This window comes from Balaenoptera ricei, chromosome 12 (genome assembly GCF_028023285.1).
Source record: "Balaenoptera ricei isolate mBalRic1 chromosome 12, mBalRic1.hap2, whole genome shotgun sequence".
In the NCBI taxonomy this organism is placed as follows: Eukaryota; Metazoa; Chordata; class Mammalia; order Artiodactyla; family Balaenopteridae; genus Balaenoptera; species Balaenoptera ricei.
This window is the reverse complement of record NC_082650.1, coordinates 68191580-68206043: the sequence shown is the minus strand read 5'-3', so window position 1 is coordinate 68206043 and position 14464 is coordinate 68191580. Positions and strand designations below refer to the sequence as shown.

The window sequence follows — 14464 nt, the reverse complement described above, 5'->3', positions numbered from 1 at the left end:
GTCTTTGAGGACAAATATATGTCCACACATATTTTTTATTTTTTTCAAAAATATAAATGTGATCCTGCTGTAGAGATGTCTCTGCAATTTGCTTTTGCTTAATTAATGATATGTCTCAGGGACTCTCCACATCAGCACCCATGGAGATGCCTCGGTTTTATATGCCTCATGCTTTTCCATGAAATGGATGAACCATAAGATACTTGATGGCCATTTAGCCTTTCTAAGCTTTTTCTACCGCAGACAATGTTGCAGTGAATGTTTCATACATATATCTTTGATAGGTACCTAGAAGTGGAATTATTGGTTTTAATGGGCATGCACATTTTACATTTTGATAGATGCTGCCAATTTTTGCTCAGGAAGGGCTATACCAATTGATTCTCTTTACCAGTGCATTAAGCACTCTTTCCCCACACTCTTGCCAATATCAGACATTATCTCCCCCGACCTCCAGTTTGACAAACTAGAAATGTTTCATAACATTTCCAAACATTTCTAAAATGTTTGTCTTAATTTACATTTCCATGATTACTAGTAAGGTTGTTCATATGTTTATTAGCCATCTGTATTTCTACCATGAATTATCCTTGTCTGTTTTTCTGTTATTTGTTTTTCTTCTGATTTCTAGGAGCTCTTTTATGATATTGTATTAACTCCTTGTCTATATACGTATTGAAAGATAGTCTCCCAGTCTGCTTATTTCTTATCCCTGTGTATGGTGTCTTTAAAATTTTAATATTATATTAAATCTAAAATCTCTGTGACTTCTAGGTTCTTTGCCTCATTTGGGAAGGTTTTTTTGACTCAACATTATTAACAGGGGTTATTAGATGGGTGTTTGAAGAGTTGATTGTTATAATTTATTGAACTTTTTGGCAGAGGAGCTTTACATAATATATCAATTACCAAAGAGTCTAAAGAAGAGGAGGAGGAAAGACTCCCACTTTACTGAGTCCCTGATTGTGGTCTAGACACTGCCATGGGCTTCTTCACTGTGACTCTGTGATTATTCCCATTTAAGGATAAGGAAACAGATGACTTGTTCAAAGTCATGCAATTAGGATGTGGTAAAGCACAGTCTTTGGGACATAGCAGGGACATGAATTAATATTTACTGAGTGAGTGAATGGGCTGGAATTTTATCCCAAGCTTGTCTGCCTCAACCCAAGTCCTTCTCCCATATCCCATTGCTGCTTCCTGCTCTCCCTGCACAAGGCAACCTAAGTGTAGCATATTTTTAAGATAGATTATTACAAAATGGAACATCCATATTTGGATCAGTTTTCCCATTCTACATTGCTGCAAAGTCAAAAATTCTGGTTAATTGTGGAGGGGACAAAGATGGAGCTTAGGAAAAGGTTGGCCTTTTAGTATTAGACCTGGATTTTGGACAAAACAACCACAACTGGATGAGGAGGAGGAGATGGCAGGTGGGATTCAGATCTTCTGCCGCAGCGCTGTTGGGGAACAGAACCTCTTACACGCACGTTCATCTCTGGGGCAATGTGGTGGGATTGTCTTCTGTAGGAAGTTTTTTTTGGATTTGGGATATTTGTGACACACGAAGAGTCTCAGGTGGGTAGGCAGGACTGGCTTTTACAAGCCTTTTGAGTCTATTTTGCTTTGTTTCAGAACATGCTTCTAGAACTTTCATCCATTATGAAAAAATAATGCATCCTGGGACCAGAAAAAACAGACTCAGGAGCAGCTGGCATCTGCGAGATAGAAGTTGTATGTTTGTCAGCTCAAACTGCAGGAGGAACTCTGAGAACCATCCCCTCCAGAACCATGAATCAGGCAATGGCTGTGTATCGGGGGCTCCCAGCTGGGCTCCCTGACCGCTGGGGTCAGCCTCTCACTGCTCTGCTTGGCCATGCTGCCTGAGGCCGGTCCAGTGCTCTCCATACACCAGGGAGGCACTCTACCCCATCAGAGAAAATCTAGGGGCAAGAGCCGCCATCCGCGGGGAGGAGGAGTGAGATGTGCTACCATCCCTGCCAGTAGCGGGCTCTGCAGCAGCAGCAGTTTGGACCCTTGAACATGGTTCCAGAGCAGGCTGGGAGCTCTGCCTGCAGCCTGGGCTCAACATGCTTCCTGTCTGTACACCAGAAGTTGGAGGGAAGCTTTTTGTGTTCTTCCTCTCGTCAGCTCATTTCTTGGGGTTGAAGCAGCTGGATGTTCGTCCCTAGATGCCATTACATAAAATATTGATTATGGCACTGGCAAACACTCGCCATCACATGACTTTATCCTTCTGCTGGGATCATCGTCAGTAGTGATGCCATGACTGTGGGCCAGCAGGTGCTGCGGAATCTCATTCCCAACTTCCAGGGGAGTGACTGAAGCCGGCACCACTTCCTCACCCTCCCCACCCTCCCAGTGGTCCCGAGCCATCCAGGAGAGGTGCATCGAAAAAGCACTGAACACTTCTTACAGAGCACAGAGGCATGGATGGCTGTGTGATGTCCACTAACTATCCAGTCGGTGAGGCTGGTTGGCTGGTCATTACTGTCTGAGTTCTGAGAATCATAAAGGTGGACTTAATTCCCATGGAAGGAGCCACTTAGCCCTGTCCTCTATCCCGTGGCCAGACTCTCCTATCCCTGGCCACACACCTTGTAACAAAGGCTTCAAGTTATTGGGAGAATCAGTTTGTTCCAAAGACACAAAGGTCTGCATCATCTATATCCTGCTGAGATAAAATCCATACTCCTTAGCCTGGCACATAAAGCCTTCATGGGCTGACTCCTGCCTCCTGTTTGTTCCCTACCTCCTGTGCCCTAACCCGGCTGCGCTATGAGTAAAGCAGATCGTCTTCCCATTGTGGGTGACCAGCAGCCAATCTGTTGAGGGCCTGCATAGAATAAAAAAGTGGAAGAAGAGTGAATTTGCTTTCTCTATTTGAGCTGGAACATCAGTCTTCTCCCTTGGACTGAGACTTATATCATTGGCTCTATAGTTCTCAGAACTATGCCACCGGCTTTCCTGGGCCTCCAGCTTGCAAAAGGTAAATTGTGGAATTTCTTAGCCTCCATAATTGTGTGGGCCAATACGAACAAATCAACCAATCAATCAACCTGTATCTATATCTATATCTGTCTCTCTATAAAATCTCCTATTGGTTCCGTCTCTCTGGAGAACCCTAATACCCTGGGTAACTGCCCAGGATTTTGCAGAACGGAGCCCAGTGCTGGCTGGGGCTGGTCTGTGCTTCTAGCCCGAACGGCTCCTGAGTCTTCTCTGTTCCAATTTGCAGAGGAGGAAGTGAGGGGTGGAGATGTGAAGAGGTGTGTGATCTTTTCCACAATGAATTGGTAGAAGAGCCTGTGAAGACCAGGTGGATGAAAACGATGCCGGGGCCAAGCCCAGATGGGTGCCATTTTAAGGGGCATACCATATTCCAGGTACTTAGGCCGCATTATCTATACCATGTGCAACTGTGTAAAGTCGTCGTTTGTCCTCATTTTATAGATCAGAGAAGGCTCAGAGAGATCAAGTGACTTGCCCCACAGCTAAATTCCAACTGAAGTGCCTGTTTTGCAGCTGGAACTCAGACCCAGATCTAGTTGCTCTGAGGCCCATGCTCCTCCCAGGAAGCCCTGCCCTCTCTCTTGTCTGTGACCATCAGCAGCCCCTGCACAATGATTTGTTTGTACATCTGTCTACCCGACCAGCCTGTGAAAGCTTTCAGGATAAGGCTGTGCATTTGAAATCTTGGATGCCCAGTATGTAGCCCAGTGTTGGTTGAGTGCATGCATGTTTATGTACAGATGCCAAAGACCAGACGTTACCTGTCACTTGCAACCCTCCAGTCTAATCCTTATTCCCTGGTGTCCTGTCCTGCCTTGTCCGCAGGTTTATTATGAGAGGTTCTTTCAAGAGCCTATATGGCAGCGTTCCCCACCTCCCCCATACCTTTTCTTGTAATTTAAATTTCCTTTACTCTCAAAAGCCTCTATAGGGTCATCAACTGTACAGCACAAATAGAGGTTAAAAAAAGAAGTTAAAAGGATGCAGTGTAAAATGTAATGCTTCTAGTAAATGTTGCTGTGTCTCTGAAGGTTTCCTTCCATTGCTTTAGGATGAGGGTCACTGCCTCGGGTCCATTTGTCTTCAAGGAGAGGGAGTGAAAACTAGCCACGGAGAACCAGTCATGCCTCTTTCTGGTTGACAAAGCAGCCAGTAGCAAGTAGATGTTGGGATCTGTAGGAGCCAGGGGTGGGTGTAGGGACAGAAGGGATCATGCTCTTGAGTCAAATGAAAGGAAATTTCATAAGGTGATGTGGGATGCGCGGCTTTCTCCATATCTCTGGACCTGGATTCTCTGATACCAGGAAGTATCGTATTCATTTATACCAGGAAGGCAGAGGTGCTCAGTGGGGAGAATTGGAAGCCCATCCCACTCTGGGCACCATCAGAAGCTGGCGTTAGACGTGGAGTATGGTCTTGCCAATGCATCCTAACTGAGGAGGTGAGGGTGATGAGTTGGAGAAGGGTGGAAAGTTCTAGAACTATTTCAAAGACGAGCTCAATTTTTTTTCCAAACAGCATACAGCAGACCTGCTGGCAGGGAGTAGGCAGACTGAGATTCCTCACTGCTCTGGAAGTAGATACAAGTCACACCTAAGGTGCACATTCAAGGTAGGAAAGAGAATGGCTGCCTCCCATTTGGGGCTGGGTCGTGTTCGAATGCTTCCCTTCTGCAGGAGATAAGGGCCTTCTTCTGTATCAAACCACAGTTGTCATTCCTGCCACAAGCACTAATGTTGGGGTCGAAGGTGCATATGATCATCAGTTCTAAGTGACCAGGTTTTCCTACAGAAAACTTTGGGACCATGACACCGTTTTCCTAGAAAGGATTGAATAACTTCATGTCTTCAGGCAAAGGACTCTATTTTACCTCTGACACCTAAGATGTTTCACAACAGTGCATGTTTGCTAATCCCATTATATGGTCCCTGAAGCCCTCGCCTCAGTGGGGAGCCCGTGGAGGGAGTGGAGTTCAGCAACTGGTAATTTCAGTTTTCCCACCTAGTAGGTGGGGTAAGGCCATGCACTTCTGGAAGCTCAGATCCCGGCAGCACTGCATTCTCCTGCCATCACGTGAATCCATCCTCACTGCCAGCTCGGCCAGACCACTTATGAGTCCCGCGCACTCAAGTTGTCTGGCCTGCCCACCATTCAATATCTTGTTTTCCCTTTACATCAAAATCCAAGACTCAAATGATCAAATATTCTTTTCTGGCTTAAATGTATGTACACCCTAATCACAATTCTAAAATCCTTGCCTGCAATTCACTGTATCTTGGCATTGGTTTTTCCTCTTCCCCATTTACTTTCATTACCTTTTTATTTTCAATTAAACCTATTATTTTCAGATAATTGTAGATTCACATGCCCTTAAGAAACAATATTCTTCACCTAGCTTCCCCCAATGGTGATATTTTGCATAGCTATAACACAATATCCAAACCAGGAAACTGGGCTTAATGCCTTTTGTTTACTCTCATAGGCACTGGGGATTTTTGTGAGGTTTTTTTGGCCGTGCCGTGTGGCATGCAGGGTCTTAGTTCCCCAACCAGGGATCGAACCCATGCCCCTTGCACTGGGAGCATGGAGTCTTAACCACTGGACCACCAGGGAAGTCCCGGCACTAGGGATTTTTTAAATTGGGAGTTGAGGAATCGCATTAGTGTTATCACATTTTTAAGATTTCTAATCAGATTAATCAGGTAGCAGATAAGGGTCAAAACAAGAGGAAGAGACGTGGCTTCTCTGGGAGGAAAGAGTTCCTAAGGCCTCCAGCTCTGTAATCTCTAACATAGGGATCAGAGAAAATCAGTTTACAATGTGTAATGATATGTCTTTATTTCATCAACAGAAATGGTGTCTAGACAAAATTCAGTTAACACTAGCAATTCAACTGAGTTTTTTTTTTTTTGCACAATAGTATATTTACAATGAGTAAATGAAGTTTCAATTCATTAGTTCATAGCAATGCTTTTTTTTTTCCCCCAAAAAGGTAAAAATTCTTAGTTACAGAGAATAAGCATCAACAGCCATTTCATTTTTTACAGTTAAAAACCACAAGAAAAACCACAATCACTTAGAAAATAAAGACAAGCCTAAGAACTAGTACAATAAAATGATGCATTGAATTAAGTTACATTAATCGCATAGAATCTGTGTAAAAAGTATGTAGAAAAACACCTGATGTAACCTGTTACAGTCGTTGACCAGTTATGAGAGGTACAGAGGGTTATACAGGTAGATATGTGTGAAAACTGTCCGTATTGTTTGACCTGGGGAGGAAGAGGAGAGGGGCTGCAGCCCCTTGCATACACTGAGAAGACCCTGTTTTGAATATGGCCTCTGGAGTTTGTAAGGCATAGATTAGAGGTGCACTTGCATCAGACTGGTTCTGGAACAAATTCTCACGGGCCCTTCGGGCCTCACAAGCAAAGGTGGTGCTTGCCTTGAATGGCTCACCGTGTCTAACCAGCGCCCGAAGCTCCTGCACACCTGTGGAAGCTTCCCGATCACTCACTAGAGGTGGCAGGTCTTTTACCTCGGCGCATGAACGGGCATCCCAGCATTTACACATGCGAAATGCATTGTTAGGACTCATGTGGAGGTCACCCCTCTGTCTCCAGACATGTTTTGGTAGAAGACTTAGCATCTAACTGTAGGAAAAACCCTTTTTGTCCAAGTCCCTTCACTCTTGCCTGTCCCCATGGGAACGTTTGGCACCGCAGGGGAGTCTACCTGAAATGAAGGCTCTGGGTGCACTTCTGTGTCTAAGGAGGCCACTGTGTTATCTGAGGTCAGTCCACTGGAATGGAAAGGAAAGTCAGAGCTGTTTGTCCATTGCTTGAGAGTGCAATGCACACACCACGTCACAACAGGCAATCAAAGCTACAAAGTGGGCCTCTGCAACCAAGTGGGTTTTCTTTACAAAATGGCAGCATCCTTTTCATATTACAATGAAAATGCACTGATATCCATGTGATATAAATATTATCTCCCAGGGTGGAGTGTAGGAAAATACTATACACTTTTCTTTGCAAGAAATGTTTTTGCACCGTCGGTTGTATAATTTATCCTCCATCTGCCACAATAGGTCTTTTCTATGTACAAAGAAGACTATTTGCACGCAGTTTTGTGTACAAATATATTCTATTCTACGGCATCCGTCTTTGATGCCTGGGTCAGGAGATGGCTCGGGCTGTATTCGGCACACACAGCTTGAACACAATGCCCCCATGCACACAGACTGCCCGCACGAATGCCAACTCCACACAGGCGTTGATCTGAGGACTGACTCGCCAGGAACTGAACCTACAGCAAAATCCTCAATTTGGGGACGAAAGACCAACTCATGGTCCAGTGAGCAGCTTTATTCTTTTTTTTTTTTTTAATCTTTTGGCCGCGCTGTGTGGCATGTGGGATCTTAGTTCCCTGACCAGAGATTGAACCCGTACCCCCTGCATTGATAGTGCAGAGTCTTAACCACTGGACCGCCAGGGAAGTCCCAGCTTTATTCTTAAAAAAAAAAAAAAAAGTATGTTTCTTTGACTATTTATAGTGATTTGAGGACAAAACTTGATTCTGGCTGCCTTCTTGATCGGCAACTCCTCCAATCATTGTTAAGCACTAGTGGCACAGTTTGAAGTCATGTATTAAGCGGCTCCTAGTTGAAATGGGGTATAATGTATGGAACTAGGTAGCTAATAGGGTTTCGAAAGAGCTTTGCAGGCTTTTACACATTTGGGAGGATTATGCTCAACATAGCATGTGGATCAGCTTGAAGGGGCAGGATTCAGTGGTTTCTTAAAAGGCGTATCATTTTCACACCTTTGTTTGTTTCTTCTTCTTTAATGGCAATCATAAAGCATTAAAAGAGAAAGTGTAGGTTTAGACCTCTTGATGGTAATACTGGACTTCACAGTGTGCCCACCTGGCTTTTAGCAGTCCCCTCATACAAGTCCTGTTGCTGGTCCCTGCCTTCCTTTTCAAGGAGAAGTGGCAGTTGACATACTAATCACCAGCCTTTTTTTTTTTTTTTTTTTTTTTTTTACTTCCTTGGGAAAGCAACACAAGGATTAAATCCAAAATCATAGTGCATCTTAAAAGCAGCATACCTTTAGAAAGACAGTTAATAAATTACTTGTACACTATACAAAATAACATTTCCTAGTGCAGCATCACCTCTGACGCCTGAGTCATTGTTAGGGAACCCAGAAGAGAAGGAGCAGGTGGGCTACTGACTTTGCCAGCTCTTTTTTTGTTCGTTTTTGCAACGGTTTTGTTCCAGAATCAGTATGTCATGAAGTTCTTTTATTCAAGGCACCCCCGGATAACGAAGAGAAACAGACACATACGGCAAAGCATGCACCTGCCCAAGCCTGACCAACCTGAACGAAGTGAGGTTGTCCAGAGAGACACAAGTAGAACAAAGGCAGATCCGAGGGGAGGACCAGTTTCAGGCGGATGTTAACTAGCCACAGGGCCACCTCCACTGTCCCCGTTCCAACAGCCCACGCCTGACCCAGCCACCTGGAGACACAACTCGCCTGTCGCAGGGACCCTCCTGAACATTCCGTAGCTGGAGAGTCCTTTATATCTGTAAGGATGGACCCTTAAAGATACCACTAAATGTCACCATGCCGTGCAGATGCTATTCCTTGCTGTTAACTTGCTTTTCTCTTTCAGAAAAGACACGAGTTGCACTAAGGGATCTAAGGGAAAGGAGACAGGCTGGTTTTTAAAATTCCACTTGAGGGAACTTGGACTCTGGTCCCCAGCTAGTCCTCCCTTTGAATCAACCCGGAAATAATCTTGACAAGCACACAGTTCAGAGCTGTAAGAGACACAGACACGTCACGTCAACAATTGCACAAAGCCAGTCGCTTGTTCCTGGTGGATAGTGAACCAAATCCCAACAACTTGTTCACATCTCTTAAGAAATCGAAAGACAGTTTCTCCAGCAGTGTTTTTAACCAGTTCCCACGGCCAGGGTGGCAGGGGTGTGACTGGGGCAGAGGAAGAAACGCGAGGCAGGGGCTGGTGGGAGGAGGCTGTGGGCTGAGTTAGCAAGGAGGAGAATAGAGGACACCCCTCTCATCCCCCAGCGGGAGGCCTGCCGCGCAGGACAACAGAACGGGGACGGCACGAATGGGCTCAAGACTGCCAGATGCACATGTGTTGGTACCAGGGTCAGTCATGCCAACGAGCTGGTTTGGACCTTGTTACGATATGAGCAGAAAACATTCCTTTTTCCAAAGAAGAGGAGGTCACTTAAAAAAGGCAACAAGAGAGTTAAAAAACCAAAATAATACTGTTGGCCGACTCTTCCACCAGAACACACACCTGTGATGGATCACGTGATTCACACCGAGTTTAAATTCGAGCTGTCACCAGTTCTTCCCAAAGGCAAACCTCACGGTGAAGCACAGAACTCTTCTAGGCCAAGAAATCCCAACAGCCACAAGAAAAACGGTACCTCCAACTCAGAGCTGGATCACAATCTGTCTCAGACAAGCACGCACCACACATACACACAGGAGAAAAAACAAAAACCCAGAGGCAGGTTTTAAAAGTGGAACTATTTTCAAAGAAAAGCCTTTTTTTTTTTTTAATCCTACCGCATGAACCAACAAATTTCTGGCATTCATACATATTTAAACATTTAGCACTAATATTTGTACAGAAAAAAGTTAATAATACTAAAACATATGTTACTATGATTTCACTTTTCGCCTACGTCATATACTAATTTCCCCTTTTACATGCAGCTTTAATATCGTCCAAACAATGGCACAAAGAAAGAAACAAAATCAACCACCTAGTCCCCACTGCCCACCACCCCATCCCCACATCAGACTGTTCAGGACTTTTCCTGCAGCCGGCCCAGAGGAGGGAGGGAGCTGATCTCTCCCCTGCGCCGGCTGTGGCGTCCGGCACACCTTCCTGTAAACGTGGCCAGGGGCCAACGTGCCCCCTGAGCCAAGGGAAGCTGCTCTCTGTGGGTTGCAAGCCGACTAGTTTTGCAGCAAGAGAAGGAAATGATCATCAGGTGAGGGTAAGGTGTGTGCCTGGTGAGTGGGGCGGGGGCGGGGGGTACGGAGGGCTCCTGGCCATGTCGTGTCCAAAGCCTCAGAATGAAATCTGCCTTCGGACCAGAGAAGGGTGGAAAAACCTCAGAATTCAACTCAAAGCATTTGGAGAAAGAAGAGAGAAAGAAATGCTTTTGCCTGCGTCAGGGACAGACCTCAGGCTAACATCTGTCCTGCTCTCTCCTACTCTGGGCCAGCTGCGTTAACCCCCGGACGGCCACCTAAGGGCGGCAACCCCAGGGCTGTGATTCAGACCCCCTCAGGTGAGTCCCCGGGGGAGGCAGGTCCTGGGGCTGGGAAGCTGGGTGGCTCAGCAGCCAAGTCCTTCGATGGAGAAGTTCCTATTATCCTGTGCTTCTGAGAGCAAGCAGAGGCCTGGGGAAGTGTTGAAATGAATGGGACTTACTCCTGGGCTGAGAAAACAGTTCTAACTTGCTATTTAGGAGCCAATGCCTGCTGAGTTCTGGTACAAAATCACGATTCCTGCTGTTTCGATGCGCTTTTGAGTGAGACGTCCAAACTCTTTCCCCACTTAGGAATCTGAACATCCAGCATCAACTCTGAACTCTCTGCATTTAAACTTTGCTTAGGAAAAGGTGGGGAGGAGGTGAAATATAAAAATATTCAAGCAGATTATTGTCTGCATCCTAGAATGAATTCATTATTTGGCAAGATTGTTTTTCCTACATAATTATCACCTGAGTGCTTTTTTAATTAGCTAACTGTTTTACTTTTTTAACTAAAAGCAAAGAATATACAGTTTACTTGAGTTATACTGAAGTGACAACTTCATGTAAGAAAATAGGTTTGACCCAAAACTCAGTGCAAGTGGCAAAGTTGACCTTGACTGTACAGTATCTGCAAGAAAAAACCAAACCCACGATACTCAACTGGCACCATCTGACGGTGCCCAAACCAAACCAAACCAACAAAAAAAGGTCTGAAATAAAACCTCAAAGAAAGCTTCCAACATTGAATTCTGTCCATAAATAAGCACAACTTGAAAGTGAACGGTGAAGCAAGAAAAACGACCATCTTAACAGTTACAAACTAGTTCTAGCGTCAGAGACAAAAGAAGAGGAATGTTGGAACCTGTTTATAAACGAGAAACGAAGTTTCCAGTTTTAGGATGAGAAAATTGAGGCATGCAGGACTTTTGCATATGGAGAGAGATATATATTTTATATATATATTATATATAATATGTACAGTCTAGCTATAAAACTTTGATGTGTATAGAAGCTGTCTTCAATGAAAAAAATTGAACATTCAGAAGAAATTCCTGAGATAGGGTTTGTGACATGGGCCACTGAGAAAAAAAATCCGTGGTTGGGTCCTAGAGGTGTTATAGTCTATCCCTGTTAAGACTGAAATGAACCCACAGACAGACAGCATTGTCACTGTCGTCTTTCCTTGCCTGAGCAAGGGGTAGCACCATCGTGAAGGTAACTAACTATATATCGCTCCTGCTTGAAGGGAGGAGAGAATACTTGGAAACAGTATTGCTGCTAAGACTGCTGTAGTGTGCACCAAATTCCTTCTTGGTTCTTCCAGACGACAGACAAACGGCACCGCAGGCTGACCCATGGACACCTGGGTGGGAGAGGGCTGAGAACTAGGAGGCAGGCTGTCACTAGGTGTAATCTTTCCTGGGCTGTTCATCGGTTGTACACTTATCAGTCATTTCCTGGCAGAAGTCCACGGTCACCGTTTGGCTCCTGGGTTCCAGAGGAGGTCCTCTGTCTGAGAAGGTTCCTGGGTCAGTGCCTTCCAGCCTCCGAGCAGAAGTACAGTTCTCTGAGGTGCTGCTGGGCGCCCAGGGGGGCCCGGGGGCCGCTGTGCCCTGCTCCAAGCAGCAGGGCACGCTTTCCTCCACCGCACACTGGGGGGCGGCAAGGTTCTGCTCCGCGCCCAAGGGCACGGGGTTCATACCAGAGGCTGTGGGGAGACCCATGGGTCTGAGGACAGGGCAGTACCGATGCAGGGCCTGGATCTGCTCGGGGCTCTGGATATCTCGGCAGACTTCCTGGGAAAGGCAGGAGAAGTTGTCCAGCAGTTCCCCCATGCACGCTTTCAGCTGATTCCTCTCCGACAACAGCTTCTCTTTCTCACACACCTGAACAACAGAAGAAAAAGAAAAGGCCTGATCCAGCCTGAATGGGAGGACCCAGCATCCTGTTTTCTGGGGCTTTTCTTTTTAAAAAATTTTAACAGGTTTGTTGAGGTTGAATTTACATGCCATAAAATTCATTAATTTCAACTATGAAACAATCAGTGATTTGTAGTAAATTTATGAAGTTGTGTAACCATCCCATGATACAATTTTAGAACAGTCCTGTCACCCCAAGAATCTCTCTCACGGCCACTGCAGTCACTCCCCATGCCTACCCCCAGCCTCAGGCAACGACTCACCTGCATTCTATCTCTATAGATCTACCTTCTCTGGAATTTCATATAAATGGAATCATACAAGCCCACATCATTATTTTTTTTTCTATTCTTTTTCAAATTCTTTTCCCATTTAGGTTATTACAGAATATTGAGCAGAGTTCCCTGTGCTATACAGTAGGTTCTGGGGGTTTTCCAACTTTGGTTTTTGCATCCTACATTATAGTGCAACTCATGAATGAGTAGGTCAGGATCTAGAAACTTAGAATCTATCCAGAGAGCCTGGACACATACTTCTGCCAAGTCTCCCATCTGAGCAGCCCATCCAGATGTGCCACTGACCCTGACACCTTCCCTGTGGTAGCTTCTTTTCATGCCTCTCTGAGGCCCAGCCGAGTGACCAGCAAATTCACCACCAACCAGAAAACTGCAGAGAATCAAGGTTCCAGTTGCCTGGAATTTGGGGTTTGCAGAGAATCAATCGGAAAACTCTTAGTCCCAAACCTTGTAGTTGAAAATCTCCCCCAAATGCATTAGGTTGCGATTGCTGAAGGTCAAAAACAGTCCATCAGTTCCAACTATATGACATTCTGTAAAAGGGCAAACCTATAGAGACAGTAAAAAGATCAGTGTTTGCTAAGGGGTGGGGTGGGGGAGGGAGGGATGAATAGCTGAAGCACAGAGGATTTTTAGATGAAGCTACTCTATGTCACTGTCGTGGTGGATACATGTCATTCATTATACATTTGTCCAAACCCATAGAACATACAACACCAAGAGTGAACCCTAAGGTAAATTATGGACTTGGAGTGATTATGATGTGTCATTACAGCTTCATCAGTTGTAACAAACGTACCACTTTGGGAAGGCTGTGAGTGTGCAGAGGTAGAGGGCAGGTGGGAACTCTGTATTTTCCCTTCAATTTTGCTGTGAACCTAAAACTTCTCTAAAAAAAACAAGTCTATTTAGAAAAAAAACAATGAAAATTGCAAAAAGAAATCAACCATCAGCAGTTTCACATGATTCAATCCTATACTTCCCTGGTGGCACAGTGGTTAAGAATCCATCCACCTGCCAATGCAGGGGACACGGGTTCGAACCCTGGTCCAGGAAGATCCCACATGCCGTGGAGCAACTAAACCCGTGCGCCACAACTACTGAGGCTGCACTCTAGAGCCCGTGCGCCACAACTACTGAGGCTGCACTCTAGAGCCCGTGCGCCACAACTACTGAGGCTGCACTCTAGAGCCCGTGCGCCACAACTACTGAAGCCTGTGCGCCTAGAGCCCATGCTCCGCAACAAGAGAAGCCACCGCAGTGAGAAGCCCGCGCACCACAACGAAGAGCAGCCCCTGCTCGCCACAGCTAGAGAAAGTCCGCGCACAGCAACAAAGACCCAACGCAGCCAAAAAAATAAATAAATAAATTTATTTTTAAAAAAATCCTATATCAGTAGGCTCTCTGGCCTCTGTAGCTGATGGACTGAACACAACGGCACAGATGGCTGGGGACTGTGCAGTGAGTCCCAAGACCAATTCTCTCTGGACACAGGAAGCAGGGACAGAGGTGAGGAGGCTGAGCCCTAGAGTACCAGCCCAGGGTTCTGAGATATTCTCCTTAGAGAAAACCCCACATAAGCTCTTGTGTTACTAAAATTCATCACCCCATCAGAGAGATGAATTTAGCCACCACAGGGGAGACTGATGAAGGTTTTCCCATAACTAGCTGTGTGAGGAGAGAAGATGAGGAGGCTCCGTGAGGCGCACGCAGTGAAATGGATGGAAAAACAGGACATCTGAAGCGCTGTGAAGTGAGTCCTCACCCTTTGCAAGGGTGCGCAGGAGAGATGAGGAGAAGATGCAAGAGGATGGGAAAAAGAGCGGGGGGTGGGGTGGGGTGGGGAGAGAGAAAGCGAGAGAGAGAGAGAAGCAAACATACCAGTGGGTCTCCTACATGGG

General features: G+C 45.6%; 2 protein-coding genes across 11 annotated transcripts in view; one reads left to right on the top strand and one right to left on the bottom strand.

The window, feature by feature from the left end:
• GJA10 (gap junction protein alpha 10) overlaps positions 1-14464 on the top strand; it is a 40153-nt gene that overhangs the window by 12636 nt on the left and 13053 nt on the right. For 2 of the 9 annotated variants that reach the window (XR_009506208.1, XR_009506210.1), the window contains 3 exons: positions 1636-3010; positions 3260-3407; positions 4552-5285. Coding sequence is in view for 1 of the 9 variants with exons in the window: in XM_059941582.1 (XP_059797565.1) it covers positions 1636-1674 (39 nt within the window). In the remaining 8 variants the exon portion in view is untranslated. Of the gene's footprint in view, positions 1-1635; positions 3096-3259; positions 3408-4551; positions 5286-8317; positions 9042-14464 lie in introns of those variants that run through there. The other 7 variants (XR_009506212.1, XR_009506209.1, XR_009506211.1 and 4 more) reach the window with 7 other exon arrangements.
• BACH2 (BTB domain and CNC homolog 2) overlaps positions 6106-14464 on the bottom strand; it is a 364827-nt gene continuing 356468 nt past the window's right edge. For both annotated transcript variants that reach the window (XM_059941579.1, XM_059941580.1), the window contains exon 7: positions 6106-12234. In XM_059941579.1, the coding sequence (XP_059797562.1) occupies positions 11752-12234 (483 nt within the window). In that variant the 3' untranslated portion in view covers positions 6106-11751. The remainder of the gene's footprint in view (positions 12235-14464) is intronic.